The following is a 23957-nucleotide window of genomic DNA, read 5'->3' as shown; positions in this document are numbered from 1 at the left end:
GTAAGTTTAAAGTAAAATGAGTCTGAATGTCTTGCAGTAATGTTGTAAACATGAATGTCTCAGGACAATAGAAAACTGGAAAAGTCCAACTTCTGGGCTCTTCCCAGCTTTTTCTAAAGGAGGGTATGTATGGATGATAGGCTGTATATCCTTTTTCCCTCTATTCTGGTTGGTCTAATAAAAGATACTGTCTACCAACTTTGCCTTGCTTCTGATTTTTAATTTTTTTTTTTCTTACTCAGAACAGTATTTCTCATTATTTCACGTTGCAGCCATCCCTGTAACACAGCTATACTACTCACAATCTCTCTCATTTGGCCAAAACATAGCACCATGTTAGTACGGCCACAGTTTTTTCCAGTTCCACTACTTGCTACATCTATTTGACCATTTTTTTGTGCATGACAGTTTGAGAAATGCTGCTCTAAAGAGAGTCAGATAAATATTTCTGTTAAACTAGGAATTCAAAGTGGCAATATATGGGTGATAAAGTGGGAAACACTACTTCTGAAGGGTATTTCTACTGTTTCCCTTGCACAGTCTGCAAATAAGAGCAGTATTTGCCTATTAATATTGATAACACTTTCTCAACAAATTAAGTTCATGTACTTAAAAATTACTGAGTATGCATTGTGGATAAAGTTTAGTTAAAGCACAGTTACTAAGGCAGTTATCAGCTACTTTTGTGCTTATATGAGTATTAGTTTTGGAGAAAGAGTGAATACTTACACTGTTTTGAAATGTCTTTTAAAAAGACTGCAGTAACATCTTGTATGTGTGTAGATTATGCATGCATAACTGTATACAGTCTTAATCTGAAAATAGTCAAGATTTTAATGACCTGAACAAAGGTTACAAGATGCCTATTTCTAAGCAGCAGCCATTAAGTTAAAACAGAGAATACATCAGGCAGCAGATATGAACCTAAACTCTTGGGTTTTGTTTTTTTTTTTTTAACAGTGCCCAGGTGTGATCTTGTGTGTAGCTTATTCACTATGCAATTGAAGTTCACCTGTCATGTTAATAAAGAACGAGTATAATTGTTCCTTAACTGAGTAATAAGCAAATTTTAAATTATTTGAAATCTTTGATTATTGCTTATTAAATTGTCATTTTACATTTAAATTTACTGTCCAAAAGAAAAAAAAACCAAGAATTATTTGATGATGACTTGTTTTAAAAAAACCAAGAATTTCTTTCCATTCATACATAATTTAAATTCAATATGAAACAATACATATAGGCCACATATCTGTAATTGAACGCCATATTGTGTACTGAATTTATCTCCATCTCATAAGCGTACTGTGCTCTCTGATTGTGTGTTCCTCGGACATAGTAACGTAATGTTGTATGCGTACATTTTCTTATGAAGCCTTGAGAAAACTCGTATCCTAAGCTTCTATAACTTCATGCATTTGTAGACTTTAAAACTAAATCTGTCTCTTGACAATTTCCCAGATGTGGAAGCATAAAAAGATTGTGGTCTTGAAGGCGTGGAGGTATGAATGTATAGCTAAATTGAAGGCTATGTAGAGTCACTGTTAGAGTCCTCTTGCTTATTCTCTGACCACCGGATAACGTTCTTCCCCTCCCCTAGTAAACAGATGTCTATATCCTAGTCTACTAGTACAAGTTAGTACAGCATTCCTAATGTACACGTACACTTGAACCTGAAAGTTAACGGGAAAAGTTGGACTGTGTGATATCCCTTAGCGTTTTACCTGGCATTTCACAGGTGACTTTCATATCAATAAGAGATACGTTAGAAAGCCCAAGTTGTTCCACTATGCTTGACAATCTTAGAACAAACCCTTTCATATTAGTATATTATTTCAGTTCTTTTTTTGTGGTCTGTGGCCATTTGTTCTCTGGTCATGCTGCAACTATATTTTACAAAGATCATCTCCTTTGTTAGTTTAGTCTTTTCTCCTCTGTGATGCTGAATCTTGCCAGTAACTTTACTTATTTAGTAATTAGTAGAGCAGTGTTCAGACTGTGTTCCTGCTATTACTTCCATCTGTCTTGCTTTATTTTTCTCAGTAAAGAGTTTTGGTTCCCAGTTTGATACTGTTCTCTCTCTCTTTCCCGAGTTAAGTATATAAATTCAAGACTGGAAATTAGTACAGTTGATTTACTTTTAGGTTAGGTGGATGCTTCATAGAATTAGTTTAAATGCAGAAAATACTTTTTAGAGGTATAGGAAGCATTAGGAATATGCCTGGATACAGAGCAGTTCGGGCATATGTGGAAGAATAGGAACTTCTGTTCACTGAAGCTTGTAGATAAATTCATTTAACTTAAGGCATAACAAACATCTGGAAAGTGAAAGGAATAGTATTTTACATCATTTTGGTACACATATAATAGGTGAATTTTTTTCTCAGAATGTTACCTTTATTTAAAAAAAAAAAAATCTCTGAGAAAGATTTAACTGTATATCCTGTACTGCTTGTTGACTTGAACTATTTTAAAAGGCAGACTATCCCTGGTACCACTGAAGCAACCGTTGAAAGTTAAAAAAATGCTTTGAAAGCAGGAAAGAAACCTCAGTAAGGGCTAGGTCTTAAGCAGGCACAAAAGTTGGAGCCTTTTAAATTCATAGCCCTTTCCCCAAGTTGGTCTCAAGTGGGATTGAAAAAGTTGAGCAACTGTTTGACAAGTATTGTGGTAATGCAGCATTTGGATCTGTAGATAAGTCATCCTTTGCAGAAGCAGCATGAAGGTTGGGGGGGGGGGGGTGTGGTTTGGTTTTGCTTTATTTTCTTTTCTTTTTTTTTTTAAAATGCATGATTGAACAATATATGAGCAATATCCAGCTTGAAGTCTCAGGCACCAAATTAAACTCCAAGGTTAAATCTATTTGGTCAAGAACAATAGCAGAGACCTGAAGAATAAGTATGCTCAAAATAATTTGCTTTATGGTAAAATGGTGTATTTTTTGATGCACAAAAGATGTGGAAGGGTTTTAGAGATTGAGGTATTAAGCTATTGCTGTGGATGCAATAGCAGTTATGTAGAATGACTTGCTAAATATGAAGACAGTGGACTTGTAATTCTTAATTAAACTAGAATTAATTATTCTTCTAATGCATACTTTCTACAAGAACAAGGTAGTGCGTGGCACACCCATATTTGAGTTTTTTATGGCATTGCCTGTACTTTTTTGAGATTGTCTTTACCTTTAGGAGTTCTGCACCTGGTTTATAAGAACATTACCTTCTATGGGATGGAAATTGAAAATTACCTTTTATTGACTTAGCATAGTAAAATATTACATATTATTTATTTTTTATTTGTTAGATGCTATTATATTATTTTTTAAAAATAATATTTTATAAGAACTTCAGAAAAACCATGCATGTTCGTCTGTTAATCTCTCTTATAAGCTTGTTTTTAAAATTCTGCCTAAGCCTGATAGCAGACAGTAGACTAAATGAAAATTTGTGGATAAGGGATGAAGGCTAAAAATGAAAGGAGAGGGATGATTTATTTCCCCCTTCGTATTTCTTCTGATACAAAAGTTACTTGAAATGGATCTATTCTGTTCATTATTCCACATGACTTTGAAATGTGTTATTAATATAAAGCCCACTATTTCGAAGAGATTTAAATATCTTAAATGGAGTTGGCTCTAAATCAGATGACACTTATAAGCCCAAGGCAGTGCTTAACCCATAATTACTGCAATGTCACATCTTGGAAACTCTAGTAGTTCTCTATCCCAGTGGAAATGCATTTTTGCCCCTCTACCAAAAGGCTTATGTGTTGACTCATTTCCTTTACCAATATGACAGTTTCCTCCACATATTTACTGCTCTGGGCAAGACTGCATTACGTTAACAAATCTGTCTTAATATGACATGAACAAATCTGAACAGATTTAAAAAGGAATTTGAAGTTTTCAATGGTTCTTGTCAGCATTTAAAATATTTTTATTTGCCTCTCATAAAGGCTATGTTTGTTTGCAGATCTTTAACTTTCAATCTTTAAAATAATTTAATTCTTTTCTAATAGCTCTGAATTCTGTGTTTGCTTTTTAACTTTTGTATTTACTGCATGTATTATTGCACTGAATGGTTGCTGAATTCCCCTTAACTGATGTTACATTGCTTTGTTTCTTGTGAACAATGAAATAACTGTAAGCTTACTGTAACTCTAGCATTTCATAGTGTGTATTTGCTTCACTAATCTCTGGCCTTTTTTGCTAATGCTGCATGATTGTTCAACCTGGGGTATCAGGACGCTGCATTGGGATACTGATCCATCAGTTCTTCAGCTCCACTCTGATTCCGATCTGGGGTATTGCATAGATTTCTTATATTCCCTCTTTCATGTACTTATGGATAATAAGTATAAGAGTTTATTTTTTCTTTAAGACTTCAAGTTGTTGCTAAGAGACTGTTTTGTGAGTAGCAGAAATTCACTATCCCTAGACTTAGTGCAGTTTGCTTGCAATAGGAAATTTTTGTTATTTAATATACATAAGATGCTTATTTCTAAGAACAAAACTTGCTTATTAATGTTTTTCTTTGAGTCTTTCTTTGGCAAAATGTAAACTTTAAAAAGTAATTTCTTTAAAATAAAAAGCTTAGAATAACTGTATTAAAAAAGTGACTCGCATCTTTTCTTATAAATATGTTTATAAAGGTGTAGCTCATTGTAAGCACTTACTAAAACCCATGTCGTGCTGTAAGAATTATGATTCTACCCACCAAAACCTTTCAAAACGGATTACTCTTTTTTCTTTTGCTTTTATCTTAGGAGAAGGGTGGATAATGAGAAACTAAATTTGATATAGGTAAATTGTTGTTGGATCATTTCAGTATTACTACAATACATACTGAAACTAGCTTTTATAGGAAGTTACAGTGACTGAATTAATGTTATGTGGTTTTTGGAAGTACATTATGCATTGTAGTTTGATACTAGTTATATCTGTGTTTATAGGATCTTCCATAAGCTAAAGTCAGAAAGCTCAGAGGTTTTCAGTTTTGTATTCTGCAGTAATGTATTATGGATAAATCACTTGTCAGTGTGTGAGTTTCAGATTAGTCTTGCAGTTCTGCATTCTAAATAGTACCTTAGAGGTAGACAAAAAAGGGCAGCAAAGTTAAAAGGACTATGAAATGCTTTTTCCTTCAGAATAACTAAGCTGGTTTTTAAGCTTTAAAATCCTAGAACCATTGCTGTACAAACATGACTTGTGAGCAGATCTGTTCCACTGAAAATAGGGTTATGTCATATATGTAGCAGTACCCTAGTCAACCACAAAGAGCAAAACTTTAAAATTATATCCTATAATCCAGGTATTTACATATATTTGCATACCTTTCTTTTTGTCGCAGATATAAATAGCTGCTGATTTCAAATAATAAAATATTAGTCATAATCATGTGACTTCTTCAGAGTTAAGTTTCCACTGGATTTAAGTTTGACTAAGCTATGCTGTGACATGGTGACTTGGGTATTATTCTAGGCAAAATGTGAAGTAATTCATAAAGTTGAATAGTTTTTCTGATTTCTCTATTAATTTTATTTAGACGTGGACCTGTTAAACTTGGAATGGCCAAAATTACACAAGTTGACTTTCCTCCTCGAGAAATTGTTACATATACAAAGGAGACGCAAACACCTGTTATGACTCAGCCAAAGGAAGGTGAATGGTTAACTTAGTAATAAGTTTTCTTTTTTTTTAATTATAATAATGATGACTGACTGAATTAGAACCAGCACTTGTGATCTTGAAACTTAATAAGATAGAAAGAAGGTTGATATGTGAGATAATTGATATAAATTCAATTATTAAATTCATGCAGGTCTTGCTTAAGAGTGTTACTGTCATTCTGCATATTGTTTAACATTGCTTTTATTACTAATACATGGTATTTTCTCACTCCTAGTAAATGTTCAGATTAGACACTGAATTGCTTAATTAGCTGACAACTGATAAATAAAAGTGGGATATATCTTGCATTTATGACACTTAAGAATCCACACACAACTTACTTGAAGGCTGTGTATCCTTACAACAAACTTAGTAATTAAACACCCCCACCCCCCCACTCTTTAGGAATTTGAATTTTTATACCTGGAGCTTATACATTGAGATTTAAAAGAAGGAACTAATTTCTTTATTAACCCATGCAGTTTCTGTTCTCAGCAACTGAACATATGCTTTCCTTCTGTCATGATTTGTTTGCTTTTCAAAAAAGAAATTTTTCCAAAGAAAACATAGATGGCTAATAAATTTGCTTTCAATGTTGAAACACTTGAATTTAGCTGCAAATGAAAATACTAATCTTGACCTAGTTTGTATGTAGTTCTACAACAAAATTTCATAGTTGTTTAATATGACTAACTGAGTATGTCTTTGCTAGCAATTTTAGGACCTAATTCTACATTCATAATTTTGCATTGTCCTGCTCTTTGATATGTGAACTTTTGGGCGTTTATGCAAGGAGATAAAAGCACTTTTTAAAACATTAAGAGAATACTCAACTGAAATCTTATGCTGGTGTTTCCAGAAATTGTATAATTTACCTGAAAGCGTAATACAGGTGATCTAGAGTGTAAAGTATAAGACAAGTGATGCAGAATTGTTGTTGTTGCTCCAGTCTACATCAATATGCCGCACTTGTCTGGAGTGTGTCTTGAAGTCACTTTGGCAGGTTTAACTAGATGCAAATGACACTGTGAATGAGACTAAGTGAGGGGGGAAAGGGGAGGGGAAAAGAAAGGAAGTAAATTGCAACAATACGTTTTGTTGAGAAGTTTCTTCCCTTCTTATCTCTGGGTATTCAGTATAAAAGATTGGTGTGTCTTCAGAACACAAACCAGATCTTTCAAACTTAATTATTCAGTGAGCCAGAATAACAGAGGATATGCTTTTCCTCTAACTGCGTTTCTTTTCCATTCTTCATTTTATCTGTATCCCTGCACAGATAGGCCTTTTGGGTTTTCCTGCTTTCATTTCTCCCATGCCCTTACCTTTTCCTTTCTCTAATCCCTCAGGTTTTTTTTCTCCCTTCTGTCAGATTCATGGAATCTGAAGACTTAGTTCATAGTCTGTGTGCTTGAAGAGTTTTACTGCTGCTGCCTGCTGTCAGTGGAAATTGCCTGGGATTGCATGATCTTATTTTTACACTCAGTACATAGGCTGTAGCTGAGGTTTACTGTAGTGGAGCTGGAAAGATGGTCATCTGTATTTCTGCATTTACCAGAAAGCTCTCTCAATACAGATGTTGTCTCCTGATCCATTCCACCTTAAAAATAATACTGTTTTCTTGAGGGCCATCGTCCTTGTTTTATATATGTGTACTTCACAAAAGTCACTTACAGATGCTTTTTCATCATTTCAGTGTTGAGGATCTTTTTAAGGTCTGTCTTAAGACTGCCTAAATACATTCATAATTAAGCTGTATGTTCGCAATTTATGATAACATCTGAAATAGGACATGGGTTTAAAAAAAAATCATGCTGCCTCCAAAAAAAGAGTCAGTAGGTGAGAGATTTTGATTATGGGAAGAAAATGTTGAAGTCTTTAAAACAATGGACAAAAGCAATATGCTGAATTTTCAGAGTGCAATTAGATACACTCTATCTAATTTTAATTTATCTCATTGATTCTTGTTTCTTCTCACAATCTGAGGGGTTTCTTTATTTTCTTGAGTATACTGTAAACTAAAGATAATCTTACAAAGTACACTTGAAAGTTGAGCTTGCAACTGAATTTACACATACAAGTAATCTTCAGTAGCTCCCTTGTACAGCAACAAGTTGCATCTCAGCTAGGTTAGCTCCAATGTTCACACTTTCTTATAAAAGGAAGTGGACTGGACCTTTCTTAATTATCATATCTTGAGATTTTAAAATGTTTTTGGAGCTGTGCTTTTGAACAAAGGAAAATAGAAGCAGGTTTATTAGATATGCTGTGCAGTCATTCTGCAGGTTTAGGTCCACTTGTGCTGTAGGTTGAATTGTGCTAACAGACTTTGGGGGAAAAAAACCCAACCAACCAAATAAAAAAAACCACCTAAAAAAACAGTTCCACTTCTGTGTTATGTAGTTATGTTGTAACCTGAATTGGGAAACATTCAAGCTACAACTAATCTGTCTGGTGGGACAGATAGTTTAACACCAGTCTTCCCCTACTTCCTAAAACAGTTCCTAATTGTCATGGAAATATTTATGGCAACACAAAGAAAATGACAGTTACATAGGGGAGATTTCATGTCCTCAACTTAAAGTTGGCCTTTGGAGATGCCCGTTTTAGATTCAGTGTAACAAACAGTTAAATTTAAATAATGAGTACCTTTCACCTGAACAGTTCTGGTTTTAAAATGCAAAGGTCACTCATCTCAGAAGTTGATAGAAAAGACTGCATTCAGTAGTTGAGAAATCCAAAACTGGAAAATTCCGTAGTTAGAGAAGGGAGGTAGACTAAGTTTGTATGTTCATGTTTCTGTATAGTGCAGACATGTTGCACCATCCTAGATAATATTCAAATATGAAGTAACTCACCCCCACTATCTTGCAGATACGAGGCTTCTTAGCTGAAACTGTTTTGAGCCAGTGATCCTCTCCATTTGTAATGAAAGAATGACCAGTTTGCATGCAGCCCTAGATGCTAGAGCTAGAATGTGACCTCAGTGCTGGTGGCACTATAGACTCTTTATGCTATTATTTCAATTCACTGCTGGAATTACGACTTTTCCACATTTCTTCACCCTCACCCCTTTGAAGTGTTGTATCCAAAATAGTAGATAGCCTTGTCTCTTATGCAATGCCCTGCTCTTAATTTTGAAATGTGACAGCTTCCTTAGGAGGTGGAGGCATTTAGTGTGCTAACAATTCTCACAATTTCCATTATTTTATTGCAGTACTAATATGTTGATTTATTATGACCTCGAAGTATTTGAGAAACTGCCTGTCTTAGGAAGATTGATTCTTTTTATAATACTGTAAAACAATAAAATCAGGATCTCTCCTAGAAATCGGTTTCACTCTGTGATTAGAGATTGTCTCATCTTTAGAGTACTAAGTATTTTGCCGCAGGAAGTCATTCACTGTATTCTGAACAGTATGGAATATTAAATTTCCCCACTAATTGAAATTAATAAACATGTTTCACAGTTCTTATAGGAAGATGCCCACATCCAAAGTAGAATTAGAAGGTAAATCTGCAATATTTGTTTTATGGGCCCTTTGTATGATGGGTGCTTTTTCCCACAGCTGCTTTTTCCTCAAGGTCCCATGTATACAAGTAAGTGACTAAGGATATAGAAGAAGAGAAAAACAGTAAGAAATAGTGTCAGGGGTGGTGATCTTGGTGCTTTCAAACTTCTTGCTTTGATGAAAATACTGACGCGTGTCTGTCTTCAGTACTTCCCCCCCCAACTTCTGTTTTTTTTTTTCTCCAGAATTTTCAGTAGCCTTAGTCTTCTAACCCTACTGTTTCTGTAGCAGCTGTATTTATTATGTAAAAGAAATTAAGTGAAATCATGAAATGGTTCATTGTTCTGAGGAATTCAGCAGAGAAAATACGCTGCCTTTTTTTTTTTTTTTTTTCCCCTTGTTCTCTTGGCACGTCCTGTTTCTGGTTTCGGGTTTTTGTCATTCTGTGATACAGTAATGATGGCCATCTTTTTTGTTTAGGGACCACATAAATTTATTTTGGCTTGATAAAATTGTTGCGCCATACTCGGTCTGTTGTCCCTTATTTCATAACTAATAAGCCTAAGTATCTACATCTCTATGCCATTATTACACTTTAATAACTTTTGTCACCATCATAACATGAACATCCTGCGTTTAGGCTGCTCCATTCCCCAGCATCCTTGTTCTGCCATCCCCTTTTCTACTATCTAAATCCATTTCTCAGTTCCCATGATGCTGTGTATAATGCTGCTGCCTGCTTCCCTCATTGTCCAGTTTTGGTGGACATGGTTTTTAGTTAGTGTGGTCAACTGGTTATTAGGGCTGTTATTTAGCCTTTATTTGGCATGTTCTATCAGGCAGCAGGTTTTCAGATCTACTCTCTGAAAATAGGTTTGAAATTTTGTTACCTTTATACACTCATTTCTTTCTAGCAGGCAGCAGAAGCAGTTTCAGCAACAGAGATGCAATTCAGATGTGAACTCTGGTTTATGTCTTAATGTTCTGCAGGCTCCATGTTGGCCACCACGCAGAGTACTGTAATCATTAGTGCTAAATTTTTTTTCCTACCTGTACTTCTTGCTACACTGCTTCTACTATACTGCTTGATCTCTTCCTTTGTGATTTGCTAACGTATTGTTCAAATTGGAATGGAAAGAAATTAATCACCAGTATGCCCAATAAAGATGTTATGAGTCCTTGAAGTAGTTAATCCAAAGAAAGGTAGGCATATAGGGGAATATGATTCTGCTCAGCTGTCACAATTAAGGCTTTTCCTGGGCTAATGGGATACTTGTTTAGTGCTGCTGTACAATATTGTGCATGTGCAATCATAACTAACTGCAGACAGTATTATTGCATTAGTTCCACTCTTTGAGGAATTATTGTCTGGTAAAGTCTTCAAGACACAGAATGAAAATATTAAGCATTTTTGTCATTTTAATTCTGACTTAAGCTGAGTAATAACAATTTGGTGTATAGGATTTGCTTCTTGAATGCTGTTACAGTGAATGTAGCATTTTTACACTTTAATATTTTAAAAAGAAATAATGGACCCTTATATATTCATGTATTATCCTGTACATGTACAGTGAAATATAGATGGGAAAACTTGATATGAAGACATTCGGCTTAACAAAAGCCACCCATTTCACAGATGATTTAACTTTGATTAACCTACTCTGCAGCAACAGATTACTCAGACAACTGGAACTTCAGTCTATAGTGTTATTGCTAGGTGCAGCCTAATTTACAGCACTACTTTTCTTTCTGTCTTGCCAAAACACATCACTATTTTGATGTTAACTCAAAGTAAAAATTCAGTGGTTCATTAAACCTGTTTTTAGCATTCATTGACCAGAAATTTGTCACTATTAAAGTAGCTGCTATTTTTATGCAATCTTTACTGCTCAGTTTCTAACCTTAGATACCCTGTTTGCCTGTTAGAAATAACATGGAGTTAATCCCTTAGCATATTATAATGAATATTCATCAATATATTGATGTGACATAGAGTCCCATTTCCTGTCTTCATGGCTCTATGACTTTTCCAAGTCTTAGCAGCCTTTTTTAAATGTGAAATTGTATTTGGTACACTGACAATTGAAGTGGCATAAAACTATAACAACCAATAATGAATAAGGAGGATGAGGTTAGACAGTGCCTTTAAGGTTTCCAAATTTATGTAGGTGACTTGAAATAAATGCAGTACACCACTGTATCATGGGTTCTTGACTTACTAGACATGGAACTTTTTCAGAAGTAGTACGTACAATCTTTCAGTGTTTGCTGGGTAATATATTATTGTTATGCCAATTCCTTGCAAATACCAGCACCTGGTCTGTTATTAAATAAATTTAAGATAAAGGAGAGACAGGAGAAGTAATTAAAAACAAAAATTTCTTATTTCTTATGTTGTCCAACAGTTTCATGCTGCCTTTTTTGATTGTAAACTTCTGTGAGAAAGCATCCTAGTTTTGGATAAGAAAGCATCCTAGTTTTGGATAATGAGGTCAAAAACTTGTGTATGTGGGGGTTTTGTTTTGTGTTTGTTGTTTGTTTTTTTTTTCTCCATATCCCTTAATGAGAAAGTTTGCATATGACTTCTTTCTTTAGAGAGAAGGTTTTAGATTTATGTAGTTACAGATAAATCACAGTGAGATGACATGTTCAATTTCAAGTCTGATACTTTGAGAATATTAAAATAAGTGCTGTATCCTGCATTTAAATGCAGTTGTATCAGCTGGCTGTATGCAGTGAAAGTACTATGAAGGAATTTAGATCTCTGTATAATATATGCCATTTATGTTTCAAACATTAAAAGGCAGGAGCAATCAACTATATGATCTTTTGAATAAAATATGTAGATTAGAAGGTCACTTAGCACTAAGGGGTTGGCCATCTGCATTTGACAAGAATTTGACTCCTGTCACTGAAAATGGTACTTAGAATCAGGGTAGTATGACTAATGGGGGGTTGGGCTGAAATTTCTAATTTGGGACTTTCAAAGCTAGAATAATGTATCCAGGGTGACCCAAAACCAAATTTCTGAATATGAAGGCATCATTTAAATCTGCAAGATTGATTGGCAGGGCGAACACGAGGGGGATTTTTATCCAAGTGGCTGTAATGTGAATATGTGGTCCTGTACTTGTTGTTCTCAAAATCATGTGTGTTAACTCATATTACATTTTTTTAATTAATCAGTGTTCACACCTGTAGTGATTTGACATTAAGAATTCCGTTCTTTAGAATTGTTACAAGTTATACAGTTTTCGGATTACTAGCCCGCTGTACAAGTGAATCCATCTAAAAAGGAGCAGTGTCTTTCTGTTTCTCTGCGTGATTATTTTGCCAAAAAAAGCTTGCCTCTTTTTTTTAAGTAGCACAAAAGCTGTAATTGGCATGCTTTGTAAGGAAGTGTCAATGTGCAAGAGAGTGGAGATCACTAAGAATTCTTTTACGTGTTCTTTCCCCTTTGCACCACCGCCTCCTCAGCAGGGTCACTGAGATCACTAGCTTTTCTTGAAATGGCCATTTTCACTGGCAGGTGCATTATACCCTGTATTTTCAGATTGTTTTTCCATTCTGAATGTTTGGCAGGTTGATTGCTCTGGCTGCATTGACGGAGAAAGGGCTGACAAATGCGGTTGGGCTGGCTGAAAAGACAGTGATTACTGTTTTCCTTTGTGGCTGATTGAGGCCCTTGAAAGGAAAGATTTTAACCTTCACCATTTGGTTCAAAAGTATGAGCATATATTGAAATCATTCATGCCATTTATCCTAGTTCTGTAAACTTGTCAGAACGTAAAAATCGCTCAATTTCAAGTAATGTAGGATTGGCATACGTCATTATCATTTTGATTAAGTTGGAGTTTGTATTATTGTGTGCATTATACAGTGTCATTTAAAGCTTTCTTTCCTGCAGGTACAGTTACATTTTTATTGCTTATACTATGGAGTTAGAAAGATTTTCAGACCTCTTTAAACCTATCACTATGTGTGTGGTTTGGCAGCTGGTATGGCCTACAAGCTGTATTTTGTTTGCAGGGTAAAGGCTTGTCTGTAGACCTCCTGGAGTGCTGGTAATTGCACAGGCTTGCCATTGGGGAAAGACATGATTGGAAGCAGTCAGGCAGAAAAATGTTGTGCCATCCCATTGCCACCTCATAGCAGAGAGACAATCCTAGCAGTACCATCTGGTTGTTGCTATCTAGTCAGCTGGCCTGGCTGCTGGGACCATGGCTTGGCAGCTGGTTCCCATCCCTTGACCACCCCTTTTTTTTGTGTGCGTGCATGTGGATTTTTTTTCTTTTTTTTTTTGTTAGATAACTTTGAACATGGGTCAGGGAGATGGCTGCAACAAACAAGCCTAGCCCCTGTTGAATACTGTCTCATTACTTGTGATGAGGCATGCAGCAGACTCCTGCTGCCATTCCCTTATAGACAGATGACATAGCTGTTTAACCAATAAAAATAGTCTTTTCAGAAGCTTATTCTAGAAGGTGGATGAAGAAAAGCCAGGAAATGCATATTCCACAACACTAATTTAAAGTTATTTTCTGGTTTACAGTATTCAAAGAATAAAATGTAGAAATGAAAAAAGTGCTGTAAACCTTGTCAGTATTCCTGAACATTAACACTTTACGTTACTCATTGCAATTAGGGAAAACACATTTTGCTGTAAAGTTCTCATTGCCAAACATGATACAGGTAATGAGACCTGCATTTAGAATGACAGAAAAAATGTAATCTCCCTGCTATTATCTTTAGCAAAATTTGCCTCTCAGAATAGCAACCTGAAAGCTAATGTAAGCCATCTTCATGCCATGTGGAGACCCATTAGACTCTGATGGTTTCAGATCCAAGTAAGCAGCTGCTCTGTAGCCTATTTTAGACATTTGATTTTTCTTTATTCTGCAGCATTAATGTGTCAGTATGTTACACAGAACATGCATCCACCACATAGTTTTGTGTGGAATCATAAATGCTTGTAAGAGATTTCCACTTTGGATTCTTTACAATTTCTTATGTGTCTTATTTCAGTTTATACAACTACATAATTTAGTGCAACTAAAATCCAGGTGTAGACAGTGTTCCAATGATCTTTTGGTTTGAGATAATGTTTTCCTGGGGACTACATTTTACAAATATAACTGTTTTAAGCTAAATGATACCGTTTTACATCAGCTTATTTGAGATTCATATGGAATATTACTGTTCCTCTTTTAAAAATATAGACACTCACCATAATGTTTCTCCTTAGATGAGGAAGATGAAGATGATGTGGTTGCACCAAAACCGTTAGTTGAACCTGAGGAAGAAAAAACATTAAAAAAAGAGGAGGAGGAAGAAGGTACAGTTCACCAAGACTTCTGAGTGTGCTGTAAAGAAAGGCATCAATAAATTTTTAACTTCTTTTCTTTCCATTAAGTTGAAATTATTTTGATTTACATTTTAACAATCAGCTAGCAAAATATAAAATATAAAAATGTATTTAAAATCTGTGGATTTTAGGAAACAAATTTTCCAACATCATGATAAATACTCTGGGTTTTTTTCTTGGAAAGAATTGGTGGAAGTATGCCATCCAGAGAATATATGTATAATTCTTTTCCAGCTGCCCCTCATGAACTTACAGAAGAGGAAAAACAACAAATTTTGCATTCTGAAGAATTTTTAAGTTTCTTTGACCACTCCACAAGGATTGTCGAAAGAGCCCTTTCTGAGCAAATCAACATTTTCTTTGACTACAGTGGAAGAGACTTAGAAGACAAAGAAGGGTAACATGAATGTTGTATACTTTACTGTGAATGTGCAATATTTGTAATTGAAAAAGTGATCTAAGATTAATATCTGCTAATTGCCTTTATAGAGAGATTCAAGCAGGAGCAAAACTGTCCTTAAATAGGCAGTTTTTTGATGAACGTTGGTCAAAGCATCGTGTTGTCAGTTGTTTGGACTGGTCATCTCAGGTAAAAAATAATGCTTACATTAAGCAGTTACCTTTGTAAATTCTTCTAGTTCTATGCGCTTGACCCTTCTATAAGTACAGTTGATACAGGCTATATTTCTCCTTACATGCTCCGTAGTTTGCAAAAAGTAAACAGAGCTGTCTTTTGCAAAAAGTAGCAAAGTGTTTGTAGTATGAAGAAAGTCTTTGGCATATTTGTCTCTGGTTTATGGACTACTTTGTAGAGGTAACTTAGTTTCACTAAAAAAAAGCTCACTTAAAAGTACTGTTTTTTACATTTAAAAGCACGTTATGATGAAAGAACAGGTATGTTAATGCTGTTTTATGAGCTAAATTTGAAACAATTAGTTTTAACTGACAATTTCTCATTTATATATAATGTAAGGTGGCTTTTGTTTTTTTGGTGGTATTTTTTTTTTAACCCTATTTTGGCAAAAGGAAACGAAGATTCTATGATTGTCTGGACCGTTAGCTAGTCATCTTGCTTACTTTGAGTCTTTTTCACTTATTTTACAGTACCCAGAATTACTTGTAGCCTCTTACAACAACAATGAGGATGCACCTCATGAGCCTGATGGGGTGGCCCTCGTATGGAATATGAAGTACAAGAAAACTACCCCAGAGTATGTCTTTCACTGCCAGGTATGATTCTGCCTCAGGAGGCTAAAGATTTTATGTTGATGAACTTGGACAAGTACCTTCCTCAAGCTTGTCAACATGATGATTTCATTGGGCTGGCATTCACTTTAACCATATGTATTTGCAAACAGATGTTGATAGCCAGAGATTTCAGTTTAGAAACATTATTCTGTTTCAGAATTTCTGACATCATTCAGAATTCAGTCTTGTTTGAGAACTCATTTTCTTACTTTAATTTATTTAAAAACCAAAAAACCTTGTGTAATGGTTGAACCACAAAGAAGGTTTGTATGTAAGGGGATTGAGTGGGATTGTATACTACTAGAGTTTGGTTTACTGAATAAAATGAAGATGGCCTGAGGAGATGGAGCAAGGATGAAAACTAGAAACATATGCATCAAGAAAAATGCAGACGGAGGTTTTCTAGTAGCTTTCTGAAAAATAAAAACATGCAAATGTCTTCCATTATGCCAAGCCTGGGATAGCCACTTCTGAAAAATTATATAGTTGAATCAAAATTTAATCTCATGTTGTCAGATTACTGTCAAAGCCCAGATTGCAAAAGTAACTTTATTGTATCAAAACGGATTTGTACGTTCTCTTAAGAAAATGACCACAGAATGTGGCAAAACTTTATTAAAATCTTGTGCATTACTGGGCCTTCCCTTGCTAACAGACTATTCTGGGAGGAATACAAATGTATACATATGAAAGAAAAGAGGGGAAAAACTTCATTTTATGAATACAAATTAAAAGACTTTGGGGGTTCACAAAGGATTTGTGAATCCCTAAGTAATTGGACAGTGAAATAGTGTATCGAATAAATCTAGGCAAAGAACTTACTCCGATATTTGGTCCCATTTTCTTTAGTTTTAGACATAGCATCGTTGAATGATAGTTTTCTTGTGTATTTTGTTGCTTGTTTTTTTTTTCCTTCCAGTCAGCAGTGATGTCAGCTACATTTGCAAAATTTCATCCCAACCTGGTGGTGGGTGGCACGTACTCAGGCCAAATAGTGCTATGGGATAATCGCAGCAATAAGAGAACCCCAGTGCAGAGAACTCCACTTTCGGCTGCTGCTCACACGGTAGGGGGTGAAATATCTTCAAGGACTGTTCCCTGTTGAGATGTAGTTAACCTCTAGGAAACTCTGTCCAGTGCACTTGATTGATAATGCTTAAATGTTTATGTCCATATTTTGCCAATGCTATCACTGAAGAACCGGGCTATTCATGAAAATCAAAGTGTCAGAAAAACAAGTATCAGTTTTATAGGGGAGTATTCTTTGTACCATACTGTGATCAATCTTTAATGCTTTGTTAAATGGTGAGGTTGTATATTTGACTATATTAATTATACCAGAATTGCTTATTACTTGGAAATTCCTTTTTCTGATAGTATTTTACATTTCTTAGCACCCAGTGTACTGTGTAAATGTTGTTGGGACCCAGAATGCTCATAATTTGATTAGTATCTCAACTGATGGGAAAATATGCTCTTGGAGTCTGGACATGCTTTCCCAACCGCAGGTAAGATAACTTTGGATGTACATACAATATATTCATCTGGAATAGATACTAAAAACTTAATGAATCTAAAAAGCATTAATAAACATTCTCCCAACACACAGAATTATACTTGGGGTAGCTTGATAAGTATTTGATAAAATATTTCCCCACTCGTGGAATCAAATATTGTCTGTTGATCATTTTGTATATTTTTGCTGCACTTGTGTTAGTGGTGAACACAATTTTAACAAGAAATAACATTCTTATTCCTGCCCAATTCTGTACAAGTAAAATATAAAAGAAAAAAAAACCCTACTATTGAAAAATGTAAATGACTTTGTAGATGTTACTTTAAAAAAAAAGGAAATATTAAGTTGCTGATATTTTCACTACAGGATAGCATGGAGCTGGTTCACAAACAGTCCAAGGCTGTGGCTGTTACTTGCATGTCCTTCCCTATTGGAGATGTCAACAACTTTGTTGTTGGCAGTGAAGAAGGCTCAGTGTACACTGCATGCCGTCATGGCAGGTAAATACAAACTTTAATTATTCAAAGGAAATAAAAATAGTGAAAGGATGAGTCCCTGCATGCTTTACACTCCTAAAATTATTTGTAGTGCATGTTTACTCCTTTGTCTTGAAGGAGTTCAAAACCGCTGTATATGAATTCCAGTGCGCACTTTTTCCTGAGTAAGAGCTTCATTAAAAACAGAAGTTGGCATATTGAATTGGTACTATGCTGTCTTCAGTGACGAGGAGTTGTTTGTGTTGATGAGGGCAGCATAGGTTACTGGGGTTTTATTCATTTGAATTGTAGCAGAACATTCCAAACTTTGTATCGGTTCCATAGATAATTGTACAGTAACATCACGCACAAATCTTAAATTGGCTAGCTTTTCTCCTGCTGTTCAATCTATTTTGAAATTGTCTGACTGTATCTTATCAATTGCTTTCTTAAATATAATTGAGTGTCCAGGTTTCATTTCAAATACACATCACCCTTGCTGCACAGCTTTTTTGTTCCAAAATACCCCAAATTGTATCACTTTTGTGTAACATCCTTCCCATCTCTTCCCCCCGTCTTTCATCACTTCTGATAGGAGACTATTAGGGATATATTGTTACTGGTTTATATCTGAACTCTGTGTCCATAAGGTACATGCAACTTCTCTTAAGTCAGTGGGAGGTTTATGTGCATTCCTGAGGATGGGATTTTGTTCTTTGCATGAATGGAAGTTTTGGCTATTGCTTGGAGAACAATGTAGTTAAATGTGTGGACTGGTACCTGCTGAATGAGTCTCTTCTCCCTATGGTATATTTTGGCACCTAAGGTTAGCAGAAAATAGATGTTGAAGTTAAGGTCCATATTCAAGCCTGGTCTTCTGTGATCCTGTTGTGATGAAGTCTTTTGCAGTGGGGTAACATGCATACAAAGCAGCAAAATCTTCTTGTGGCTATACTTAAATTGCATTTCAGTGCTATCTCTGTCTGCAGATGTATGGCTTCCAGGTAAATTAACCTTGGTTATATATTCTAAAACAGCAAAGCTGGAATCAGTGAGATGTTTGAAGGACACCAGGGACCAATCACAGGTATCAACTGCCATGCAGCAGTTGGACCTGTAGACTTCTCACATCTTTTTGTCACCTCTTCTTTTGACTGGACAGTAAAGCTTTGGACAACTAAGGTAACTTAAATAGATAGTTCAGTGGCTTTCTTCATAGTCCTTGACACAAGGTGGTGCTATAACGTAAACTACTTAAGAAACTTCAGTTTACTGAAGTCAAATCGTGTGAAGTTCTCTAGTTCCTAGCAGCAGTCCTGCAAAGAGGAGACAGCTGATGAACAAAACTGTAGTTAACAACATAAAGCTTTACTTTCAGATTGTACATCATTTGTATACTTCTGATCCATTCTGTTCATCCTTTTGCCCTTTGTTATCAACAACGATTACAATGTAATCAAATGTAAATCATGTTGTAAAATCAGTTACTTCATATTATGCATAAGGCAAATGTTTTGCTACAATTTTGTGGAGGACTAAAGGACAGCACCAAAACTGATGTCCGTTAAACTCCACGAGGTTCACAATTGAAATATTTATCACGCCAATTGCTAGAATTACCTCTTTCTCTCTTAGTTTGATGCCCTGAGAAATGCAAAGCAGAGGAAGCAGAGTTAGAATCTCCCAGTAATAATCTGAAGTGCTATCACTGAATTATCATTGGCTTGATTTACAAGATTCTTAATACATTAAACTTACAATCTCTTACAATATTGGCTTGCTATTGATTGTTTTATAGTAGCAGCCAGCAAAAAGGCTGCATGCTTTGGAAAGCATCCCTTTAATAATAGCTTTAGTTTTTGGCTGCTTTTTGCAGAGGCATTTCTTAAAGTAAGTCAGAATGTGAATCACTTTTTAATTATTGCTGATAATGCTGTTGAAGTTCTGTATTTTGCTTTACCCGTTAGCTTTATAATCTTGAAGGGCAGAGTTTGGGTATTGCATTGTTATGTTTGCTTTTTTCAGAATAACAAACCTCTCTACTCCTTTGAAGACAACTCCGATTATGTTTATGATGTGATGTGGTCTCCAACTCACCCTGCCTTGTTTGCCTGTGTGGATGGGATGGGCAGGCTTGACCTGTGGAATCTCAACAATGATACTGAGGTGAGGCAGTCAGGTTAATAGCCAAATGTAGCTGGAAGAGTGTTTGTACACTTTGAAAAAAATGTCAGGAGTTTACCATAGCGTTTTGGTGTTTTGTTGTTGTTAAATATTCTGTAATTCCAGTAGTTTCTGCGTAATAGATATCATTCTTTGATTACGGGGTTGTAACTCAAATGACTCCTCATAATGAAAAACAGCAGTAATTTAAAATTTTTTTACCTGTAACAAGAGTGCAAAACATCTGTTGGTGTAACACTGATCCATGTTGTGAAAGTGATTATAGACCTCCCCCAATATGGCCTTGGCAGCCTATAGCTTAACAGTGTGAACAAACCTGTTACCCACACACCACCATTGTTCCTATCATTACTATTGCCGTAGTAATACTGCAGTGAAATTGTAATTTGTTTCTAAACTTAGAGAATTGAATGTTTGGGTTTTCTAGTGTGAGTTATAAACTTAATTATAGTATAAGTCTTTTCCGAGACTTAAACTTGTTAGAGATGGGTGAGAGGAAAAACCTGACAGATGCTCAGTACTTAAATTTCACCACCTTAAAACCACATATAGAAGAAAGAGCGGTTCTGTAGGAGCATATGCCAGGCTATGGCTTCAAATTGGAATTACCCGGTTCTAGCCTTTGGACAAGATTTGACCTGCCAAAGCAGCCGATTTCATCCCTGCCCTCTGTCATAATCTTTCTTGAGATCCCAGGGCTCCTCCTTGCTGTCTGACTGACTGCGTGTCTGTGCCTCCTGTCTCATGACAAGCGTGCAGACGTGCTTTTTGATAGAGGATGTTTGTACTTCGGCCAAGGGACATGATGTGTTGTTTTGGTCTTGTCACTGGCGATAGCATAAGGCCAGTGAGAGTCTTTGAGATCTATGTACTCTGCCTCAGTTGAAATGTTGAGGCGCTTTTGATACAACACTGAGGGACTAGGTGTGTTCTGTAATCTATAGCTTATGGAATCTTCATGCATTTTTAGCAATGTGTTTTAAATGGGTACAGGTGCCAACTGCAAGCATTACTGTGGAGGGCAATCCTGCTCTGAACCGTGTGAGATGGACGCATTCTGGGAGAGAGATTGCTGTAGGTGATTCAGAGGGACAAATAGTTATATATGACGTGGGAGAGGTATGTATACCATGTATTGTGCAAAGTACATTACAAAACACTTAAGTTTCTTTGACTTTTACTCTTATTTAGCAACTTGCTTTCAATTTTTTTCCCCTGTCATTAGAGGAATAAGGTTTAAACTTTATTTTCAAATTAATGTTTCCTTTTTGTGTCTATTTTGGGTATTCTAGCATAACTTTTTAGCATGCTATCTGGCAGCTAATCAACAAGTAAAAACATTATTGTAAGGCTGGTGAAATAAGATGAAAGAATCAATTATTTTGTTTGTAGAGACTTTATCTTCTTTGTAACTGTGGTGCATGTGAATTCTGACCATAGCTTGAGAAGTACAGAACAAAAAATTTTGCAGTGAAGCAGTCTTGACTTCGTTTCTACGGGGAAGCTGTTGCTATTGCAAGTACATGTACTGCAGTAGTACGTAACTAATTGATTGGATGAGGACATGGCATTAGTATTCCCCTTTGGAGGCAGTCTCTCAGACGGAGATGTATCATGCAAGCTTGTAATAGTATCATTACATACTTAAATATAGGATTTTCAAATTCTGCTTCTTTCATTAGTTAGAGATTTTGATGTTCAGACTACTAACTAAAAGTTACACTAAATAAAGGTAAGCTTTTCTATCAGAACCTCTTCTGAACATTGCTTAAGCACTCTGCTGTTCAAAATGAGCTCAGGTTTTATTTATCAGTAGGTTTAAATAACATTCTCTTTGTCAACAGCAAATTGCCGTTCCTCGCAGTGATGAGTGGACTCGATTTGGTCGAACACTGGCAGAAATAAATGCTAACAGAGCTGATGCAGAAGAGGAAGCTGCAACCCGCATACCGGCGTAGGCCTTTAAAATAGGCAGCAGTGGTAGACTTTGAATGATTTGATGCAAATCTTAAAAGTGTAAGCATGTGTCGGTTCAAATAATAGCTTAAGGGAGGAATATATGGATTCAACTATGGACTTCGAAAATGTATTAAGATCACTGAAAATCAGATCTTGCATTGCCACTTTTTATATATCAATTATAAGCACATTCTTGGATTTATGTAACTTTTAATACAGTTAACTGACTTGCAAGGAACTTCTTTTGCTGAAACACTAACCTGGTGTAAATTTGCTATTGGGCTTCTGAAATTTCCACTTTGTAACAGCATCTATTTCTGAAAAGCAAAAGTTCTGTTTCTAAACTAAACTTTCTATGTTACACACTAACCTTCATTAGGCAGTAAATTTCTGAAGCATTCTTTAATTTGAACTCTTCAAATTACCCGTGGATATGCATGCATATGTTCCAAGTAAGTTTCATTTGTTTATATATAGATAAGCCTCAGACTCTGGTAGCGGGTAATATACGTGAATAAAAACTTGTCTGTAGTTACAAACTTATTTGATAATTGGACCTGAATTAATGAAATACATATTTAATACCAAGTTCTCTTGTTTGAATTGGTGCATTAAAAGGTGAGACTGATTCACAAATAAATATTATATGAGCTCTTGTCAGCTGCCCTGACCCCTAATCTGTGTCCCTTCAGTAGTTTGAGAGTAGAAAGTTCCTGGGAGCTGCTGCTTTAATTTTACTACACGCATCACAAGAGTTGTTTTCTACCCCCAACCTCCGCTTCCTACCATGGCAATCGGCCAAGACGAAAAAGTCTACTGTTGTCAAATTTTTCTTTTCCAAAGGATAAGGAACTAGATTTTGACTTAATTTCTATAGCATAATGATTTGCATTCTGTTAACTACAGACTTGCTACTAGTTTTCCATATTAAGTTAAAGATATTTTAATTGCTTAACATTTTTATTGAAACCAAACCTCTCAATGGCTTGAAACAGAATGGTTGGAATTTATGTTAAAGGTTAAATTTTTTTGAGTATATCTTTCTTAGGACATTATAAAGTTTCCCATGAAGACTGGTTTTGGGGTTGGGGGGGGCTTTGGGGTGTTTGGTTTGGGTTTTTTGGTTTTTTTAGTAAATATTCTGACTTTGTACTAATTAGGCACTAAACCAGGATTGACGCTTTTAATTTAGGACTCTAGGTTTGTTTCTGGTATTCTTAATCTGCTACAAGCTTATCGTTTTGCCAGAAGAGCTGTTTTATATGCTTAAAAGTAGGAAATAGGTTTATATTCCTTAATCAGCTTTATGTCCAGAAGTATTCTTATTGTTTCTTCATTGTTTGTGTGTTAAGTTTTTTTTTTTGTTGTGTTTTTTTCCTATTTCTCCTTGTCTCAGTTCTGTTACAAGCAGTTCATAGAGACACAGGCAGCAGTAACAGCAGTTCTGTCTTCAGGAGGTTCTCTTTTTCAGTGGGTTTGAAAGGGAAATGTGTTTAGGCTTCCATTGGTGTTGACTTGTCAAAACTCCCCCCCACACACCTTTCAGTGCAAAGCCATGCTGTTCAGTTTGACATTTCCCTTGTATGTTTTCCTCAACCTTAGGACAGCAGCTATCTGTTCCGTTGAGAAACATGTGAACTATATAAAGACCAGGCACATCATGTGATGATTTTTACCCTTTAGGCACAGGAGTTCTTAACGAGCAGAATGTTCTGTTGTCTTGCTGGTTTTTTGGGGTTTTTCTGGTTTTGTCTTTTTTTTTTACTGAGGTTGTTACTTCTCATCTAATAATCCATTTCCTTCAGACTTATATTTTCAGAAATCCAGTAGATAAGGCTTTCTTTCAGTAGATTGTAGCATAAACATATAGGTCATATGGCATTAGTGTCGCGTAACTTCAACTTTTTAATAATTTTCAACAAAACTATTCTGTATTCATTCCTGCTTGTGTTCCTCCCTCACAAAATAGTTGAGTACAGGTTAAAAATGTTGTAAAACCCATACCTGCAACATTAAGAGACCAACAGTGATG

At 35.6% G+C, this 23957-nt stretch overlaps 1 protein-coding gene across 6 annotated transcripts in view; it reads left to right on the top strand.

The window, feature by feature from the left end:
- Nucleotides 1-22602, top strand: part of DYNC1I2 (dynein cytoplasmic 1 intermediate chain 2) — a 30464-nt gene extending 7862 nt beyond the window's left edge. For 4 of the 6 annotated variants that reach the window (XM_076342626.1, XM_076342628.1, XM_076342625.1 and 1 more), the window contains exons 5-17: nucleotides 4243-4302; nucleotides 5544-5659; nucleotides 14423-14512; nucleotides 14777-14939; nucleotides 15032-15131; nucleotides 15647-15772; nucleotides 16710-16856; nucleotides 17185-17298; nucleotides 17673-17806; nucleotides 18820-18964; nucleotides 19808-19948; nucleotides 20960-21085; nucleotides 21811-22602. In XM_076342626.1, coding sequence (XP_076198741.1) covers nucleotides 4243-4302; nucleotides 5544-5659; nucleotides 14423-14512; nucleotides 14777-14939; nucleotides 15032-15131; nucleotides 15647-15772; nucleotides 16710-16856; nucleotides 17185-17298; nucleotides 17673-17806; nucleotides 18820-18964; nucleotides 19808-19948; nucleotides 20960-21085; nucleotides 21811-21924 — 1576 coding nt within the window. In that variant the 3' untranslated portion in view covers nucleotides 21925-22602. The remainder of the gene's footprint in view (nucleotides 1-4242; nucleotides 4303-5543; nucleotides 5660-14422; nucleotides 14513-14776; nucleotides 14940-15031; nucleotides 15132-15646; nucleotides 15773-16709; nucleotides 16857-17184; nucleotides 17299-17672; nucleotides 17807-18819; nucleotides 18965-19807; nucleotides 19949-20959; nucleotides 21086-21810) is intronic. The other 2 variants (XM_076342630.1, XM_076342629.1) reach the window with 1 other exon arrangement.
- The last annotated feature ends 1355 nt before the right edge of the window (nucleotides 22603-23957 follow it).

The sequence above is a fragment of the Aptenodytes patagonicus genome, chromosome 6 (genome assembly GCF_965638725.1).
Source record: "Aptenodytes patagonicus chromosome 6, bAptPat1.pri.cur, whole genome shotgun sequence".
NCBI lineage: Eukaryota > Metazoa > Chordata > Aves > Sphenisciformes > Spheniscidae > Aptenodytes > Aptenodytes patagonicus.
This window is presented reverse-complemented; position numbering and strand designations above follow the sequence as displayed.